Genomic DNA, 18,071 nt, shown 5'->3' on the forward strand with positions numbered 1-18,071 from the left:
CCACACAAGTGTAAACCAGGCCTTCGGCAGGGTTGTATGTAACACAATCACACCAATTTTATGAAAACAACTAGCTTCAAAACAGTTATCTAGGATGAATTAAGCGGCTCTTCTGATTGTACCTGCAGTTCAAACAGAATTTTTGGGTAACATTCAGGTAATTACGATTTTTCTTCCTTCCTGTGTGCTTTAGTTTCTAAACTACAATAGACTACAGCTACTTCAAAGCAAAGGAGCCACACAGGGAACATCCTACAGCTAGTGCTTTAAAATCTGTTTATTGGCAACATTTAAAATTAGCACAAGGACATAATACATGTTTTGGCTTGCACTGCATCCTTGTCCCTTCTAGCATATTGGTGATCACAATAATTAGAGCAACTACCTTATCATACACTTGTTAAGGGGAAGCCATAATGGTTGTGGTCCATTTTTTATTTAATGTTTGACACGCGTTAAACATTTAAACAAATTAATTTATATATGCATACACACACAAAAGAGAGTGCGTGTGCCTGTGTATACACGTCATTATGAATTCGAATTTGCAAATCATCATGGCTTTTCTCAGTATCATTAAACTCAGAAATTTTTAAAGTGTATTTATCTATAAAAATAGGCAGCGTACCTTTTAGCAGAAACTTACAGTTTTTCATGTTTTCTACATTTGCAGACACCTGATTGATCCTGCCATTTCTCTTCACTGCCCAATTGTAGGTGGCAAGCTTACAGCAGCTGGTTCTCCCAGCTGAGCATTGCCACACTGGGTTTGCATGCTTTGCAATAGCAGGAAGTCTCCAAGCTCTTCGGTCTAGAGGCAGCTAGAGCACCCAGATGATCAAATTCTCCTCCCCCCTGCACCCCGCCTGATCACTGTCTCATCTAGCCAGGTGGCTCTAGCAGGGAGGAGGTGTAGACTGTGTTCTCTCTGTAGTGCAGCTCCTGTGTTCCTGCACACACACAGCTGCCAGTGACCGGCTTGTACTAGAAGAGCTGCACAGACAGTAAGGAGGAGCTGGAGGTGAAGACAGCTTGCACCTCCTCCCAGATCTCACCTCTTCTCCTGGTCACTTCAGCCATTCACTGTGCAGGCTGTGTTCTCTCTTCCCCACCTTGCCAAAGCAGAGCTCCAGAATAATCAGAAAGCCTCCAATTCATTTCTAAAATGTTGTAAGACTTTCAGCACAGATATACATCACAGCATACTGGCCCAAAAGAAACCTATTACAAGACATTCCAGATCTCTTTGTGAAAAAAAAATGCTCTTTTGCTGACCCAGTGGCTTTAAAGCTTTCAGAGTCACTGATCTTAAGAAAGTAAGCAGATCAGTTGTGACTTCTCTTGCTGCATATTTTTTTTCCTCAAAGCACTGACTGCAATAACAGAAGTCAGAGATAGCTCTGCAAAGACAGTCTACATGTTTCTCCAATCATAACAGGGTTCCTTTGAGAAAATCCAGATGTGATCCTGAGCAAAATGCAGTAGGAAGGGAAGCGGTGCACTTAAGACTTGCCCAATTCATGCCGCATGCATTTCCTTGAATTCTGCTACATTTTCCTGAACAGGAATGCAAAGATGTCCAAAATCTACGTCAAAAGAACCTATTCATACCAGTGCAGTACACTGTTGAGTCTAAAACTAGGAAATGTGCAGATTGGTATGCTAAGCAGCAGTTGCTGCAGGAGGTAAAAGAGGTGAGAACATCAGGACAACCAATTGCAAAGGAGGAGAAATTAGATCGTTCTTAAACACAACACAATTCCCATTGCTCTGTGGTCTAGATGTCTCCTGTAATACATCATATACACACCATTGCATTTACAAGTGTATATACATTTCGGCAACATGCAATAAACTTGGGACAGCTATTTCACTAACAGTCCAGAATCATAAACCTGTAACTATGCAGAGTGGAAGAGACAACCATTTTTATATCACACAGGAAGGGTACAGAACTGCAGTACAGCAACAGCCAGCAAACTAATTACTCAGGATCAGTTGATACTTATAGAGTATATTGCTTGAGGACAACTTACTGTGGCCACTTTTTCAACAAATGTCTTCATGGTTTTTGTAAATACTTTTCTGTCCTGCAGATAGTGAAACAAAAAAAACATCAACAACTAGAAAATTTAAGATAAAAAAGAAAAGCAGATGATTACAGTCTCCAGTATTAAAGGCCTCCACCAAAACAAAATTCAAACCTGGGTAAACACTTGTTTCTTAGTTTATGGCATGCAAGTGGAAGGTTTCATCTGTTGCCCCTTCACCTCCAACCAAGGTACTAAAGCTGAATAAACCCAAAAACAAAAATGTATTATATCACAGTCCACCAATTCTTAGATGCGGTGGTTGCATTCATTTTTTTTTTTATTTTCACCTGGTGATCCAGCCAATTCTCTGTTATAGTGCAGTCTGTTATTTTTCAACTTCCTTGAACAGAACAAGCTGTCCAGAAAAAGTAGCAATTAGAAGGTGGAGTCAAACCATTTAACCAGGGTGCTTACAATGATCAGCTTTTATTTAAGTAAAACCTTTACCACAAAAGGATAAAAAAACTGTATGAATAACTGCTTATAAAGTGTAGTTGGAGTTCAGCTTAAATTTGTTAGTCAAGTCTTTCTAAACCTGCTAGTGACTAGTCTATACTTTTGTCCTACTTTTGACTAAGTTTTTTTTTTTTAAGTCAGGGCTCGACAAACCCCGGGCGCCAGGTCGCATTTGCGACTAGAATTAGCGACCTGGCGCCTGGGGCGGCACAGCTTTGGTATCCTGTGTCCGTTCGCCTCCCCCCCCCCTCCCGCCGCGATCGCGCTGGGCCGCGCCGGTAATTGAGGCCCCGGCTTTGCGGCCTACTGCAGTCCTATGGTTCCTGGTTCCTTCTGCAATCGGGCGCCCTCTGGTGGTGGCCGTTGGTATGACAAGACATCCACCAATGCTAATGGAGCAGCTTTCCCTACCTGTTTTCACTGCCTGCTCATCTCCTTCCCTTTACTTAGAACCCCCAAACATTATATATATTTTTTATTCTAACACCCTAGAGAATAAAATGGCGGTCATTGCAATACTTTCTGTCACACCGTATTTGCGCAGCGGACTTACAAGCGCACTTTTTTGGGAAAAAATACTTTTTTTAATTAAAAAATAAGAAAACAGTAAAGTTAGCCCAATTTTTTTTATATTTTGAAAGATGATGTTACGCCGAGTAAATTGATTCCCAACATGTCACGCTTCAAAATTTCATCCGCTCGTGGAATGGCGACAAACTTTTACCCTTTAAAATCTCCATAGGTGTCGTTTAAAAAATTCTACATGTTGCATGTTTTGAGTTACAGAGGAGGTCTAGGACTAGAATTATTGCTCTCACTCTAACGATCGTGGCGATACCTCACGTGTGGTTTGAACACCGCTTTCATATGCGGGTGCTACTCACATATGCGTTTGCTTCTGCAAGCGAGCTCGGCGGGACGGGGCGCATTTAAAAAAATTATTATTTTTTCTTATATATTTTATTTTTTATTTTTACACTGTTTTTAAAAAAAATAAAAATTGTGTCACTTTTATTTCTATTACAAGGGATGGGGCACATTTAAATTTTTTTTTTTCTTATTTATTTTAACTTTTATTTTTTCACTGTTCTTTTAAAAAAAAAAAAAAAGTCACTTTTATTCCTATTAGAAGGAATGTAAAAATCCCTTGTAATAGAAAAAAAGCATGACAGGTCCTCTTAAATATGACATCTGGGGTCAAAAAGACCTCAGATCTCATATTTACACTAAAATGCATTAAAAAAAAAATTGTCATTTGAAAAAAAAAAAAAAAATGTGCTTTCAAGAGCTATGGGTGGAAGTGACGATTTGACGTCGCTTTCGCCCTGCAATGACTTGGAGATGGGCGGGGGGCCATCTTCCTCTCACTCGTCTCCATGTCAGGCCAGGGACAGATCCGGATCGCCTCCGCCGTTACCGACGGCCACGATAAGCGGTGAAGGGCACCGGAGAGCGGCGGTAGGGGGGCCCTCTCCTGCCGCCGATAAAAGTGATCTCGCTGCTAATCTGCTGCAGAGACCACTTTTATCTGAAAGAGAACCGCCGGCTCTTGAAGAAGATACCGGGGTTTTGGTAGCTAGCTGCTACCATAACAACGGTATTTCTCTTCAAAGACAGGACGTATATAGTCGTCCTGCGGGAAGGAAGTGGTTAATTAAAATGAATTTATTATTTGTCATCTCCCTGCTTGGCCCCTTTCACAGGGGCTGTCTGATCAGGTTCGCATGTCAGTTTTTCAGGCGGACCTGATTGGATCCTTAGCGAGAATATGGTGGTCTTGTGTACCTGCATGGCAGGAAATAAAAGCAGTCACATTAGTTCTAGTCGTCTCTGTGTAAATTTAAGATTGGTTAATTTTTATATTGAAAATAAAGCTTTGTCGGTCGTTTTAAAAAAAAAAAAAAAAAAACCTGGCTCCTAACTTTTTTAGCTGGCTCCTAGATTCCAAGCAAATTTGTCAAGCCCTGTTTTAAGTTGTTGAAGAAAAGTGCAAAAATGGATCGAAAAATGAACTGAATTGAACTAAAGTAGGGTATAGCACGGTACTGATGCATGAACATCAGATATTCCGGGCATTAAGAAAACGTAAGCATGAGCTGTATAGCACAAATTCTTCTAGTTGTTGTTTAATCAGAGGAGTGGGGTGTACATTTTACCGATCTATTGCAGCCGTGATACAATGCAGACAGGTGTTCAGTCTAGATCCATCTGTCAGTTTTTTCAGACAGATCCAGGCAACAAAACAACATTGTATGTCTATGGGTGGGTGGATGTAAACTGATGATCATCCGTTTACATCCACCTACATACATCCGTGTCCATTCAAGTCAGTTTTTTTTTTTTTAAAAGGGCCCTTTTACATGGGCATTCTCCAATCAGGTCTGCCCCTCAGTTTTTCAGGTGGACCTGATTTGAAGGCGATACGGACAGGTGGATGTAAATTGACTTGAGTCCGTTTACACCCATCTATCTCTGGCTCCATCCAGGTCCAGCAAAAAAAAAAAAAAAAAAAAGTGTCAAGGAAGTAGGCCTTAGACATCAAATAGATACATAACTATACTATAACTGTGACTTAATACATTATGGTTCAGGTTTGTGCCATGCACTCTTCAAGAACCCTAGGAGATTGCTAAAACAGATAACTTTGAATGTTTTATGACATGATCATCTGGTAAAACATGTTCCTTGTTTGTTGTTAATTTATAGTGTGACATGCCATACTTGCAATCTATCCAAGTCATGCTGACAAAAAAACTGTAAATATCTGTGTGCCTTATACAGTATGAATTAAACCCTGTGAACTGACGGGGGGGGGGGGGGGAGTTCTCCTAGAGAGAGAGACTTCCTACACACAACTAGTTGAATAAACTTATTTTTGTTCACCGTGAGGATGAGTAGCTTAGACCAAATTCCAGGACAAAGGTAGCCTGATGTAAACAGACAGTGGAGACCATTTACACCTGGCTGCCCATAGAGCTAGTACGTTCTGCCTTTGTCTGCCGGGCATAAACTGAACAGGCACTGGTGTAAAAAAACTGACATTTGTCCCATTTGGCTCTGATTTAGCAAAGGATCTGCTTCACATATCGCCTGGTGAGCGGAGTGGACTCCATGCACACACACTGTGTGAACCGGCCCTGAAAATGGAAATGAACAGATGTAAACAGATCGCTTCCCTTCAGATCCGTTTACATTTTTTCTGATCAGTCTAAACCAAAAAGTATGCAGCCTTATTTCATTTGGCCCTTTTCACATGAAGCAGAGTTTGCTCCGCTCAGCAGGGAGTCTGTGAGCAGAACATGCGGGACTGAAAATACTGCTGTACAAAAAGGTGCCTACTTTACTACTTCATCCTGAATGCAGACACCCTACGACGGGAAATGTTGTACTGGCTGGACCACCAGGTGAAATATATGGGAAAAGAAAATGGATACAGCCACTCCACATCTAATGATGAGTAAGTGATAATATATTACATTTTTGTTTTTATGTTTAATACCGCTTCAACATTTTCTCCACAGACCATTTAGGCAGAAGAACATGGCTAACTATGCGAAGTTTGAAATTTCAGTTAAGGGTGCTAACAGTATTTAAGTTGCAACCAAGAGCGAAATCAAGACTTGCATATATGATACAGTCCGTCAGTAGCATTAATACAGACATTTTTGTATTCTAGAAACCCCACTGTGACACAGTTTTATTATCTGCTGATCCTGGCAGTAAATGTTATTTTTCAGCTTCCGAAATTGCAAGAGAGCGGAGTTCCAGTCTGGGGGGAAAAAAAAAAAAAAAATGAAACGCCAGCAGTTACAAATACTGTAGCTGCTAACTTTTACTATAAGGACACTTACTTGTCCAGGGATCCCGTGATGTCGACACCCCAAGCCGATTCAGCCATTGGCTTCAGGTGCAGGCGCCATAATTGCAAGTAAGGGAAACCAGCAATGAAGCCTTCAGGCTTCACAGCTAGTTTCCTACTGTGCATGAGCAAGTCACGCTGCGCTTTCTGAATGGTCCCTCCCTCTTCTGGAACACACACAGGTCCCAGAAGGCAGTGGGGGGAACGAGAAGGGACATGATGTAGATCGTCGTGCGCCGATCTTCCCAGGAAGTGGGTTCCTGTCCCCCTCCCCCCAAAGTGCCAAATGTGGCCGTGGAGGGGGGTTTGTGAACAAGCGGAGCTTCCCCATTGTGGGTGGGGCTCCGCTTTAAGAGGGTTTGGGACAAACCATAGAACACTGCCGAGTGTTGTCTATAACGTTTAGATGGTTTCATATGGTTTAGACCTTTTTTCCCTAAGGCAAACAAAAAAAAATGTAACTCTTAAATACAGTGTTAGCTGGACGTGGGATTTAAATTTGTTTTTGTTTTTCTCTTCAAGTCCATTTAAAGCAACATGTCTGTCTAGAGCCAGCCATAGATGGAACAACCAGCTGGTCTATGGCTGGCTTTAGACTAACCTGTCCACAGGGTGGCAACACTGCAGTGCAATTTCAATGAAACAAAGTGATAAAATAAGGGCTCTACTGACACCATCAACAGGTAATAAAACAATGTTACAAGGGAAACCCAGAAAAACAAACTGCTGTGTTAATGCCAACAACAGACAGCATTATATACAGTATATCATTTTTTTAATTTTTTATTTTGCCCTTTAATTTTGAGGAACTAAATAAACCTCACCAATGCAGTTTAATAAAAGAAAACTTCCACTAATTGATTTATCATTCATAATCTGATTAGACCGCTCTATTAAAATACGGCTAGAAAGAACTTTTTCTCCTGGGAAATGTCTTTTTAACTATTTTTTTTTATATAATCAGAAACATTATGCTTTGTTTAAACAATGAATATCTTAGTGAAATGAGGCATAAGGCAGTCAGATGTACGCACACAAACGTTCAAAGGCATACGCTCATATCATCCAAGCATGCAGAGGGAACAACAATGATTAGCTGTGAAGTACCAACATGGTTGACGAACTACAGAATAATCAATGTGGGTTGGGGAATGTCTCTGCTCTGATCGAACCTTGGCTAAATACTTAAAGTTGTTACTTGATCTGGCTCAATTACATGATCTAATATCTAAAAAGATAAAGCAGCTCCTCAGAAACTTGAGAAGATAATACAATACATTTCAGCCTCAAATTGCTTTATTTCACACTATATAACACAAAGTGAGCCACTTGTTCTTTAATACCGTTTAATGAGATCACAAATGCTGGGACAATGTGCTTTTAAAATGGAAACATTTCACTGGATCTTTACTGCTTGCCGACCACCTCACAAACATTTACGTTGGCAGAATGGCACAGACAGGCAAATGGGTGTACAGGTATGTCCCTTTAAATTTGCCACCGTGTGGTCGCGCGCGCACGACCCTGCCGCGAGCTCGCAGGTCCCGTGGACTCGATGTCCGCGGGGATACCCGCGATTGTCTTACGGAGAGGGAGAACGGGGAAATGCTGATGTAAACAAGCATTTTCTCATTCTACCTAATGACACTGATCACAGCTCCCTGTGATCAGGACCGGTGATCAGTGTCGTGTCACACGTAGCCCATCCCCCCTACAGTTAGAATCACTCCCTAGGGCACACTTAACCCCTGCAGCACCCCTCCTGGTTAACCCCTTCACTGCCAGTCACATTTACACATTAATCAATGCATTTTTAATCGCACTGATCGCTGTATAAATGTGAATGGTCCCAAAATAGCGCCAAAAATGTCTGATCTGTCCGCCATAATGTCGCAGTCACGATAAAAAATCGCTGTTCGCACCATTACTAGTAAAAAAAAGAAAATTATTAATAAAAATGCCATAAAACTATCACCTATTTTGTAGACGCTATAACTTTTGCGCAAACCAATCAAACGCTTATTGAGATATTTTTTTTACCAAAAATATGTAGAATATGTATCGGCCTAAACAAAAAAGTAAAAAATAATGCCTTTTTTCAAAATTGTTGCTTCTTTTTGTTTATAGCGCAAAAAATAAAAACCACAGAGGTGATCAAATACCACCAAAAGAAAGCTCTATTTGTGGGGAAAAAAGGACGTCGATTTTGTTTGGGAGCTACATCGCAGGACCGCACAATTGTCAGTTAAATCGACGCAGTGCCGAATCGTAAAAAGTGCTCTGGTCTTTGGCCAGCCAAATGGTCTGGGGCTTAAGTGGTTAAAAACAAAAACCATAGACGCTCAAACACGAGGGCAGTTATGTCAGCTGGGAAACCGTGTACACAGGATCATAGCTGCTGCTTTTCAAACTGTACACTGAAAATCAGCATCATTGCCTAATAAGATCACAGGATGTGAGTTATGTGAGATTTCCTCAAGCAATGTTTCAGGCATATACGTGACCTGGAAGGGGGAGATCAAACCAGAACCGAAAGGCTGGTTACAATCTATCTCCTGCAAGCAAGTGAATCCTTCACAGCAAGATTAGAAATAAATCACATAAACTGCCTACAGAATCCCAAGGGCATCCCAGTGGCAAATGAACAAATTAAACACTTGGCTGACTGCACACTATTTTTTTTCTTAATCGGAAATGGTTTCGTTAAGGGAGTGTTACCACTTGGAAATGGTGCTTCACCATTCAGGAGTTAAACTCTTGGGCAGGTATAATGGATTTAATCCTACTGTGCCCTGCTTAATATATTAAGTAACAACTAATGTAGAAGATACAAAATAGCTTTTATTGGCACTGACAGTTCCCAGGCTGGATAGCTGAAGCTTGTATAAGTTGGTAAAGTTACTGGACTGCCTTTGATGTGTGAGAACACCACTGTTTTCTTTAAATAGATAGTCATTATATATGCTGCACTGACATCAGCCAGGAAACCTAAAAACACTGTATGCAAGTTGGAATAAAGTGCTCTATATTTTAGCCAGCAACTTGTATAAACTGGTAGATCTGGATGTCCAGTTTGCCACTGGGGTATAAAAAAATAGTCACATTCTGGCCAATACTATAAAAATGACTGCAGCTATTTAAAAAAGGCCTTGCTGCAAAGAATAGCATTAATACATATCCCTTCTGAACCTTTTAAACTCGGCTGCCTTCCAGGGATAAGCTTGCTGAAGAATCTTCAGCATCCAGCACACATTCAGATGTTTCAAGTGTACTGCTTTACGGACCACAAAAATTAAGCATTTAGAAATTTTATTGTACATCAAAAGGAAATAGACACTAAGGCTGGCCACACATTATACAAATTACCTTTAGATTTACCAAAACCCTAGAATATGAAATCAAACCGAAACACTTTCAATTTGTATGTAGTCAGGCAGGTTCTTGCCTGACATAGTTGAAGGTAAATCTATAAGAAATTGAATAAGAAAACTGTATAATGTATGGGCAGCCTTAGGGCCAGTAGAAGAACCATAGATTGCAACAGACCAGAAATCCAACGCAACCAAAAATGTGCCATATGCTAAAGATTCAATAACCCAAATAAGTCCAGCGATGCCCTTTAACCCTTTCATGACTAAGCCTATTTTTGAAATTTGGCGTTTACAAGTTAAAATCCGTATTTTTTGCTAGAAAATGACTTAGAACCCCCAAACATTATATATATTTTTTTAGCAGAGAATCTAGAGAATAAAATGGCGATTGTTGTAATATTTTTTATCACACGGTATTTGTGCAGCGGTGTTTTAAACGCAAATTTTTGGAAAAGTGACACTTTCATGAATTTTAAAAAATCCAAACAGTAAAGTTACCCCAATTTTTTTGTATAATGTGAAAGATGATGTTACGCCGAGTAAATAGATACCAAACATGTCACCCTTTATAATTGCACGCACTCGTGGAATGGCGACGAACTACGGTACCTTTGAATTTCCATAGGCGACGATTTAAAAATTTTTTACGGTTACCAGGTTTGAGCTACAGAGGAGGTCTAGGGCTAGAATTATTGCTCTCGCTCTGACGATCGCGGCGATACCTCACATGTGTGGTTTGAACACCATTTACATATGCGGGCGCGACTTCCGTATGCGTTTTCTTCGCTGCGCGAGCTCGCGGGGACAGGGGCACTTTAAAAAATTTTTTTTTTTTTATTTAATTTATTTATTTTTGTACTTTATAAATTGTGTTTAATTTTTTTTTTTTTTTTTTTACTGCTGTCACAAGCAATGTAAACATCCCTTGTGACAGTAATAGGTGGTGACAGGTACTCTTTATGGAGGGATGGGGGGGTCTAAAAGACCCCCCCCATCCCTCCTTTACACTTCAAAGTATTCAGATCGCCGAAAATGGCGATTCTGAATACTGTGTACTTTTTTTAATTCGGCGCCATTGGCAGCTGAGTAAACGGGAAGTGACGTCATGACGTCGCTTCCGCATTTACAACAAGAAGGCTGGAACGAAGCCGCTCGCAGCTTCGTTCCAGCCCGCCCCCAGCCGCCGAACGGACATCGGGCCTCCCGATCGCACGGGAGGCCCGGTAACAGCGGCGGGAGGCGGCGGGAGGGGGGGGGATGTCCCTTCCCGCTCCTCCGGTATAACAGCCGAGCGGCTTTTAGCCGCATCGGTTGTTATACTCGGGTAGCCGATCGCCCGCTGAAAACAACGGTACCGGGATGATGCCTGCAGCTGCGGGCATCATCCCGGTATAACCCCGGAAAGCCGAGTACGCATATGTGCGTTCGGTCGGCGGGAAGGGGAATTATAGTGGACCTTCAGTCTATTTGTCATGTTGGCTCTGTTTGAATAGTCTCCCCCATCTTTAACAGAACTGGAATAAAGCACTACATTTTTCTATGTGTCAATGCCTTTTTTTTGTAGGTCTGCTCTTCAGCCCAAGTCATTTGCCTAGGAGAATGACGTAGGATACTCCAAGTCCCTTGATACCTGGGATATTTTAATTTGCTGCGAGATTCAGGTGCGTGGAAGAGCTGGAGGAGGTCTGGAATACGACTGGATGAGGGCGAAGACAGGTGGAGGTGGCGGCTCCCTGCTGCCACACTGCGAATGTGCGTCCCGTGGTGCACATGCACGCAATTTGCCTTTATTGGGGGATAAATCAAATTACCCCCATTGTTACATGCTGGTTGTTATTTTTCTAAAAATGTATCAAGTTTAACTTAGGTTCCTCTTTAATAACTCAACCCATACCTATATTAAAAAGCTACATATACCTAAATACATAGAACCAACATGTGATAGAAATAAATAAAAGTGCACTCTTAATTCATATAGGTCAGTGATGGCAAACCTTGGCACCCCAGATGTTTTGGAACTACATTTCCCATGATGCTCATCTACACTGCAGCGTGCATGAGCATCATGGGAAATGTAGTTCCAAAACATCTGGGGTGCCAAGGTTTGCCATCACTGATATAATAGGTGATCCAAAATGAGTCCATAGTGATCATATCCTGACCGCCTTCCCCGGCCACTGAGCCCGTCACAGGGACAAGTGCATGTATACTGAACAGCATATGTTTATAGCTGGTATGCCAGAAGCCTTTATGGCAGAAGAGAGATACAGAATCTCTCCTGCCATAGGACAAAAAAAAAAAAAAAAAAAACACATTTGTTTTCTTATACAAAACTTTAGTTCTGCTACAGGGCTCTGTTACTGACACTGCAAATCACATTCACGAGCTAGAAGATGCTGGGGATGTACAAAATATATACAGCTTTATATATTATATATAAAGCTGAAATTCAGGTAATTTTATTTTGGCTATGCAGCACCAGGAACATAACTTGCCTATAATGTAGTGTGTCCCCTGTCCTCCTGGATGCTGCTTAGTGTAGAAATTGTCCCTGCAGTGGCTCTGGTCAACTTCCAGTTCCACCACCCTGCAATACCCCCCACGCATTCACAAAACACATACTATTCTTTCTGATAACGCAAAGTGCTCTGTGAAAGGAGGACTAGCAGTTGGATGACAGGATCAGGCACCAATGCTTCACATTCTCAGTTGCTAATACATAAGTGGTAAGTAATGTCCCCGTTGCCACAAAAAAAATGTAGCTTTAACACTGGAGAAAAGAAAATGAACACAAATTTACAGTTGTTGTTCAGTCTATATTCTTGCTTTTTTTTATTCCATAAAATGATGGGTGAATGCAGAATGGGTTATTCTAATGATTTCAATTTTCAAAAGGCATTAACTGTTAACACAGAGAGGGCCTCTCAGCTACAAGAGGGACTCCCAGACAAATTAATTAGATAATGCTTAGTCAGAACAAATACAAATCTTTCCTGAATACGTTTGCACAAATGAAATTTAGGATGGCATATTTATTTTCTTGCATAAACCTGACCATAACTGTTTTCTTTAATTCTCTGCAAAATGGAATGTTCGGTGTCTGTTTAACACAGATAAGCAGTTACTGAACTACCTATGGTCAGACATGCACAGCCTAATTTCCCTGGCTAAGGATATTCTTTAAAGCTAGAGTTCACTTGGTGCTCAAATGTATGCATTTAACAGAGGACAAAAAAGCAGGATCAGCAGAGTTTCTGTACAAAGTGTGCTTTACCACCCTGAATGGGGCATCACTCAACTGACTACAGGGAGATCTAAAAAAAAAAAGAAAAAAAAAAAAAAACAAAAAACTAAAACTACATGCTGTAAACGCATAAAGATGTTCAATTTGATTTATTAAAAGACATTAAAACATTAAGGAGAAGTCCAATGTCTCAATCTGTATGACAACTGCACAGTTCAGGAGTTGGAAATGACTATGTAAGATACTTTTACACAGACACACACAGATAAGAAAGGTTGATTAGGCAGGCAGGAAATGTTTGATTCCCCCAATTTTTTTTAGAACGCCTATATTCTAGGTTCTGTGTTTCACAGCCCATGGAGGCATGACACACACAAAAAAAATAAAATCTGTGCAAGGGCTGAATGACAGAAGAGTTCTTAATAGAATTTTAGGGAGAAAGGCTGTATAATGTGCCATCTAGTGGATTCATTCGACCAATACAGGTACACAGGTCAAGGAGAAAACAATCTAGATAAAAAGCCAAGTACAGGCAGCTACAGTTCTGGATAATAAGAGGCAAAGCAGAGCAAGACAAGGAATAAAACACTGCTGCAGGGGGCGTGGTCTGAAGGCTCTCCTATGAGCGCTGCCGACCAGAGCAGATATTGAGGCCCTCGTGGGGAAGGTGGAGGAAGCTCATAGGAAAGAGCTTAATGCGGTGAAGCAAGAAGTTCACTCGCTCAACACGCGCCTGTCATCAGGAGAAACGTCGCTCGCGGCACTGGAGCGGAGAGTGTCTTCTTTAGAGACAAATCAGATGGAACAAAACACCTCAGCAATAGAACTACAGCTACGTATGGAGGAAATGGAGGATAGGAGTCGCAGGAACAAGCTGCGGCTCCAAGGCCTCCCAGAAGCCACAGGTCAAGCAGATCTCCAGGCCACAGTAACGGACATTTTCCGGAGGGTGGCGGGAGACCATTTACCGGAGCGGGTCGAAATTGACCGAGTACATAGAGCCCTGGGCCCTAGATCGTCGGATCCGACTAGACCCAGGGATGTGATTTGCCGCCTTCACCACTACACCCAGAAGGAGGTTATTGCACGGGGAGCCTGGGAGGCGGGAGAGCTGGAATTTGATGGCGCGCACATGAAGCTGCTACCGGATATTTCTAGACCAACCCTTATCCGCCGAGCCATTCTGAAACCCTTGCTGGACCTTGCACGGCGCTGCAATGCCACCTACCGATGGGGCTTCCTGCTGTCAGTTACTTTCATCAAAGAACAGGGATCCTTCCTTCTGCTGTTAATCTACAACATATGGACTGATGTTGAAATGTCCCTCTCGCCATCCCACTAGGGAGATCCCCACTGACCCCATGCGGTCATCCCCCCCAATGAGTCTTGTCCTGCACTATCTCATTTTTGTCACCTCTCAATGCAAGACTTTCACGCTCAGACACAAACTCATGACCTAATGTGGATGTCTGTTTCAGTGTGCTACTGAAGTCCTCCTCAATTCGCAGCTCATGCGATACTAGCACCTGCCCATCAGCCACGATAGGACCCCTGGAGACTTTCCTTTAATTTTTTCTAGTTGTGATACAAGACCCTCCGGTGCCCAAGTCGTCACCCTGCCTGCAGCTGCCGGCCATCATTTTCCCTGGAGGGATTCAGCCGGTCAGAGGACAGGTCGGAGAATAGCCCAATCTGACTTATTCAGAACTTCTTCCCTAGTTGGCTGGCCTACGCTGTTGTCTGCAAGTCAGGTGTGAGGCAACCAGTGCTTCACCCTCGCTGGTCTTTCCTTTTATGTTTGTGTTTTAAGTGTTATGTTTTACTTATGTTTGATAAGAGGGGAAACCTAGCTGGGGAATGTCCTGTTAACTTGATTCTCGTTAGGTCACAGGATGCACGGTCACTTGTTCCTACAGTACGAAGGAGACGCTTGACCGCGCGGGGGGGGAGGGGGGAGAGATGGTTTAGGCTGGACTATGCTCGTGTTCTTTAGAGGTGACGGGTCTCCTCTCCCTGCTAGCGACTATAGCAACAGAAGAGACCAACTGGGCCTGCCATTGTATATTTGGATAGGGGGTCGGCTAGGGGAAACAACCCAACCTTCATTACTAGGGTGGAAACGCACTTTGCGTGCTCCGCTATTTTGTTATGGGTCTGTATATTTACCCTCCATGTATCACCAATCAACACCGGATGGTGACTGCTGAGGAGGAGAGTAGACCCCTAAACGACTTTCCTGAGTGGACGAGTATTGGGGATAGCCAGATTAGCCATTTTACTTTTGCTCATTTGTTCTATTGGTTATCAATTACAGTATTGCTTCTTGAGTGGACCAAGATGGGAGGGAGTCCCGGGACCTCACCCACGGGCGGTATCCACCCACACCCCACATAGGCCATTGCATATACCCGAGGTTCTAGGGTAATATGCACTATAAGTAAGCATTGTCTTACTGATTTAGATTTACAACTAGGTGTAGACAGCTAGAGTGTGAGTAGTCGCTGTTATAACACCCTTTTGCTCTTTCTTCTTTCTTTTCTATCCCCCCCCCTCTTTCCCTTCTGATTGTGACCCTTGTTAGTTTCTCCCTTTACCTTCCCTGAAGACATGGCGGTAGACACTTTCAAGGTGACATGTCTCAATGCTAAAGGCCTTAACACTCCGGAAAAGAGACGCATACTACTCCATGATCTTAAAAAATCACGCACAGACATTGCGTTTATACAAGAGACCCATTTTAAAACAAATAAATCCCCTGCACTCCAGAATAGATCCTTCCCACATGTTTATCACTCCACAAACTGCAACGCCAAATCCAGAGGCGTGTCGATTCTAATCTCTAATAGGCTGCCTTGGCGATTCCAGGAAATGCTGGCAGACCCCGAGGGACGCTATTTGTTCCTAAAGGGACGTTTGGGGGAGGCCCAGCTCACGCTGGCCACCCTTTATGCTCCCAATGAGCAGCAGGCAAGCTTTATTAAGCGTACAATAAGGAAACTGATGGAATACAGGGAAGGCCAGCTGATCCTGGGGGGAGATTTTAATGTACCCCTGGACTCCTCAGTGGACACATCTTCTGGCACCTCCTCTTTGTCGCAGTCTCAGCGAAAATGTATTAGACAATCTATGCACAATGCCCATCTAATTGATATCTGGAGACTCCAACATTCGGTAGAGAGGGATTATACCTTCTTCTCTTCTCCTCATAAAGTATACTCCAGAATAGATCTTTTCCTGATACCACATGACCAGCTACATCTGGTGGAAACGTCCACAATTGGTCAGATTACATGGTCAGACCATGCGCCAATCCACCTCACGTACACACTTACTGAGAGACCCTCTCCTAGGTCTCTCTTCTGGTGGCTGAATGAGAGCTTGCTGCAGATTCCGGAGGTGTTGGGAGATGTGTCCAACGTCATAGATGCATATTTTCAGGAAAATGACTCCCAGGACTGTGATCCCGGTATTTTGTGGGAAGCTCACAAGTGTGTGTTACGGGGTGTACTGATTAAACATGGGGCCACTATTAAAAAGGAGAGGAATGCACGGCTTACCGGATTGCTCTCTGACTTGTCTGCAATAGAATTGCAACATAAACAGTTGCCCACTCGAGACCTTGAGCTGAAGTTGGGGACCTTGCGTGCACAAATTACAGATTTACTCCTCTATAAAGCAAAGGCCGCTTTGCAGTTCTGCCGCAAGATGTCTTATGAGTCGGGAGAGAAATGTGGTAAACTGTTGGCCAGGTCGGTGAAGGAAATTAAAGCAGCCTCGTACATCCCACAGATAACATTACCAGATGGTAAGAAGGCCACCCTTCCGAAGCAAATCGCAAAGGGTTTTGAAGCCTTCTACTCTGACCTATACAATCTCCCCCCCACCCCCCCTCTAGTCTAGCGGATATCGACAAATACGTTTCGGAAGCCCAAATCCCGTCACAGCCTGAAGAGACTATGTGCCTGTTAGATGAACCAATCACATTGGAAGAACTACAAATAGCAATAAAATCCCTGAAAATAGGTAAAGCTCCAGGACCGGACGTTTATACAATTCAATATTATAAGACTTTTATAACGGTGTTAGGTCCACGACTTGTGACATTTTTCAACACACTAGGGACGAGTTCTAGCTTCCCTAACGAAACTCTCAAAGCTCAAATCTCTTTAATCCACAAGGAGGGGAAAGACCCAAGCTCATGTGGGAGCTATCGTCCCATATCTCTTTTAAATGTCGACCTCAAAATATTCTCTAAAATCATAGCAACTAGATTGGCAGCACATCTCAATTCCCTGATCCACTTAGATCAAGTGGGGTTCATCCCTACCAGAGAAGCCAGGGATAATACCATTAAAGTCCTTAACCTTGTCCACGTAGCAAAGACTAGGAAAATTCCCAGCATATTTGTTAGCACTGACGCGGAGAAGGCCTTCGACAGGGTGCACTGGAACTATATGTTCTCAGTGCTCCGTCATGTCGGCCTAGGAGACAGAATGCTGAAATGGATTGGTAGCATCTACTCGATTCCATCGGCACAAGTGAAGGTCAATGGTATACTCTCATGTCCTTTTTCCCATCAGGAATGGCACGAGACAGGGGTGCCCTTTGTCCCCCCTGCTCTTCGCCCTTTCTCTTGAGCCCTTCCTCTGTAAGATAAGGTCACACCCAGACATAGCAGGTCTTCAAGTAGGTAACACGCACTACAAAATCTCAGCATACGCTGATGACCTTCTGTTTTCCCTAACAAATCCTAAAATCTCCCTCCCAAATCTAATGCGAGAGTTCAAAACATATGGAGAAATCTCTAATTTAATTAATTTAATTTAATTTAAATGGACCTCATCAGCACTGAAGTATTTGGGCACGCTTATCCCCCCGGACGTAACACGAACATTTGACCTAAACTTCCCTCCTCTATTGACAAAGACCCGGACATTGTTAGACAGATGGCACTCAGGCTTCCACTCCTGGTTCGGGAGATGCAATCTGCTTAAAATGAGTATTTTACCGAAATTCATTTACCTTATTCAAGCTTTACCGATTCATAT

General features: G+C 42.6%; 1 protein-coding gene across 1 annotated transcript in view; it reads right to left on the bottom strand.

The window, feature by feature from the left end:
- Positions 1 to 18,071, bottom strand: part of PUM3 (pumilio RNA binding family member 3) — a 131,454-nt gene that overhangs the window by 36,886 nt on the left and 76,497 nt on the right. The window contains exon 12 of the mRNA XM_073634930.1: positions 2,037 to 2,090. Coding sequence (XP_073491031.1) covers positions 2,037 to 2,090 — 54 coding nt within the window. The remainder of the gene's footprint in view (positions 1 to 2,036; positions 2,091 to 18,071) is intronic.

Source organism: Aquarana catesbeiana, linkage group LG01, assembly GCF_042186555.1.
Source record: "Aquarana catesbeiana isolate 2022-GZ linkage group LG01, ASM4218655v1, whole genome shotgun sequence".
In the NCBI taxonomy this organism is placed as follows: domain Eukaryota; kingdom Metazoa; phylum Chordata; class Amphibia; order Anura; family Ranidae; genus Aquarana; species Aquarana catesbeiana.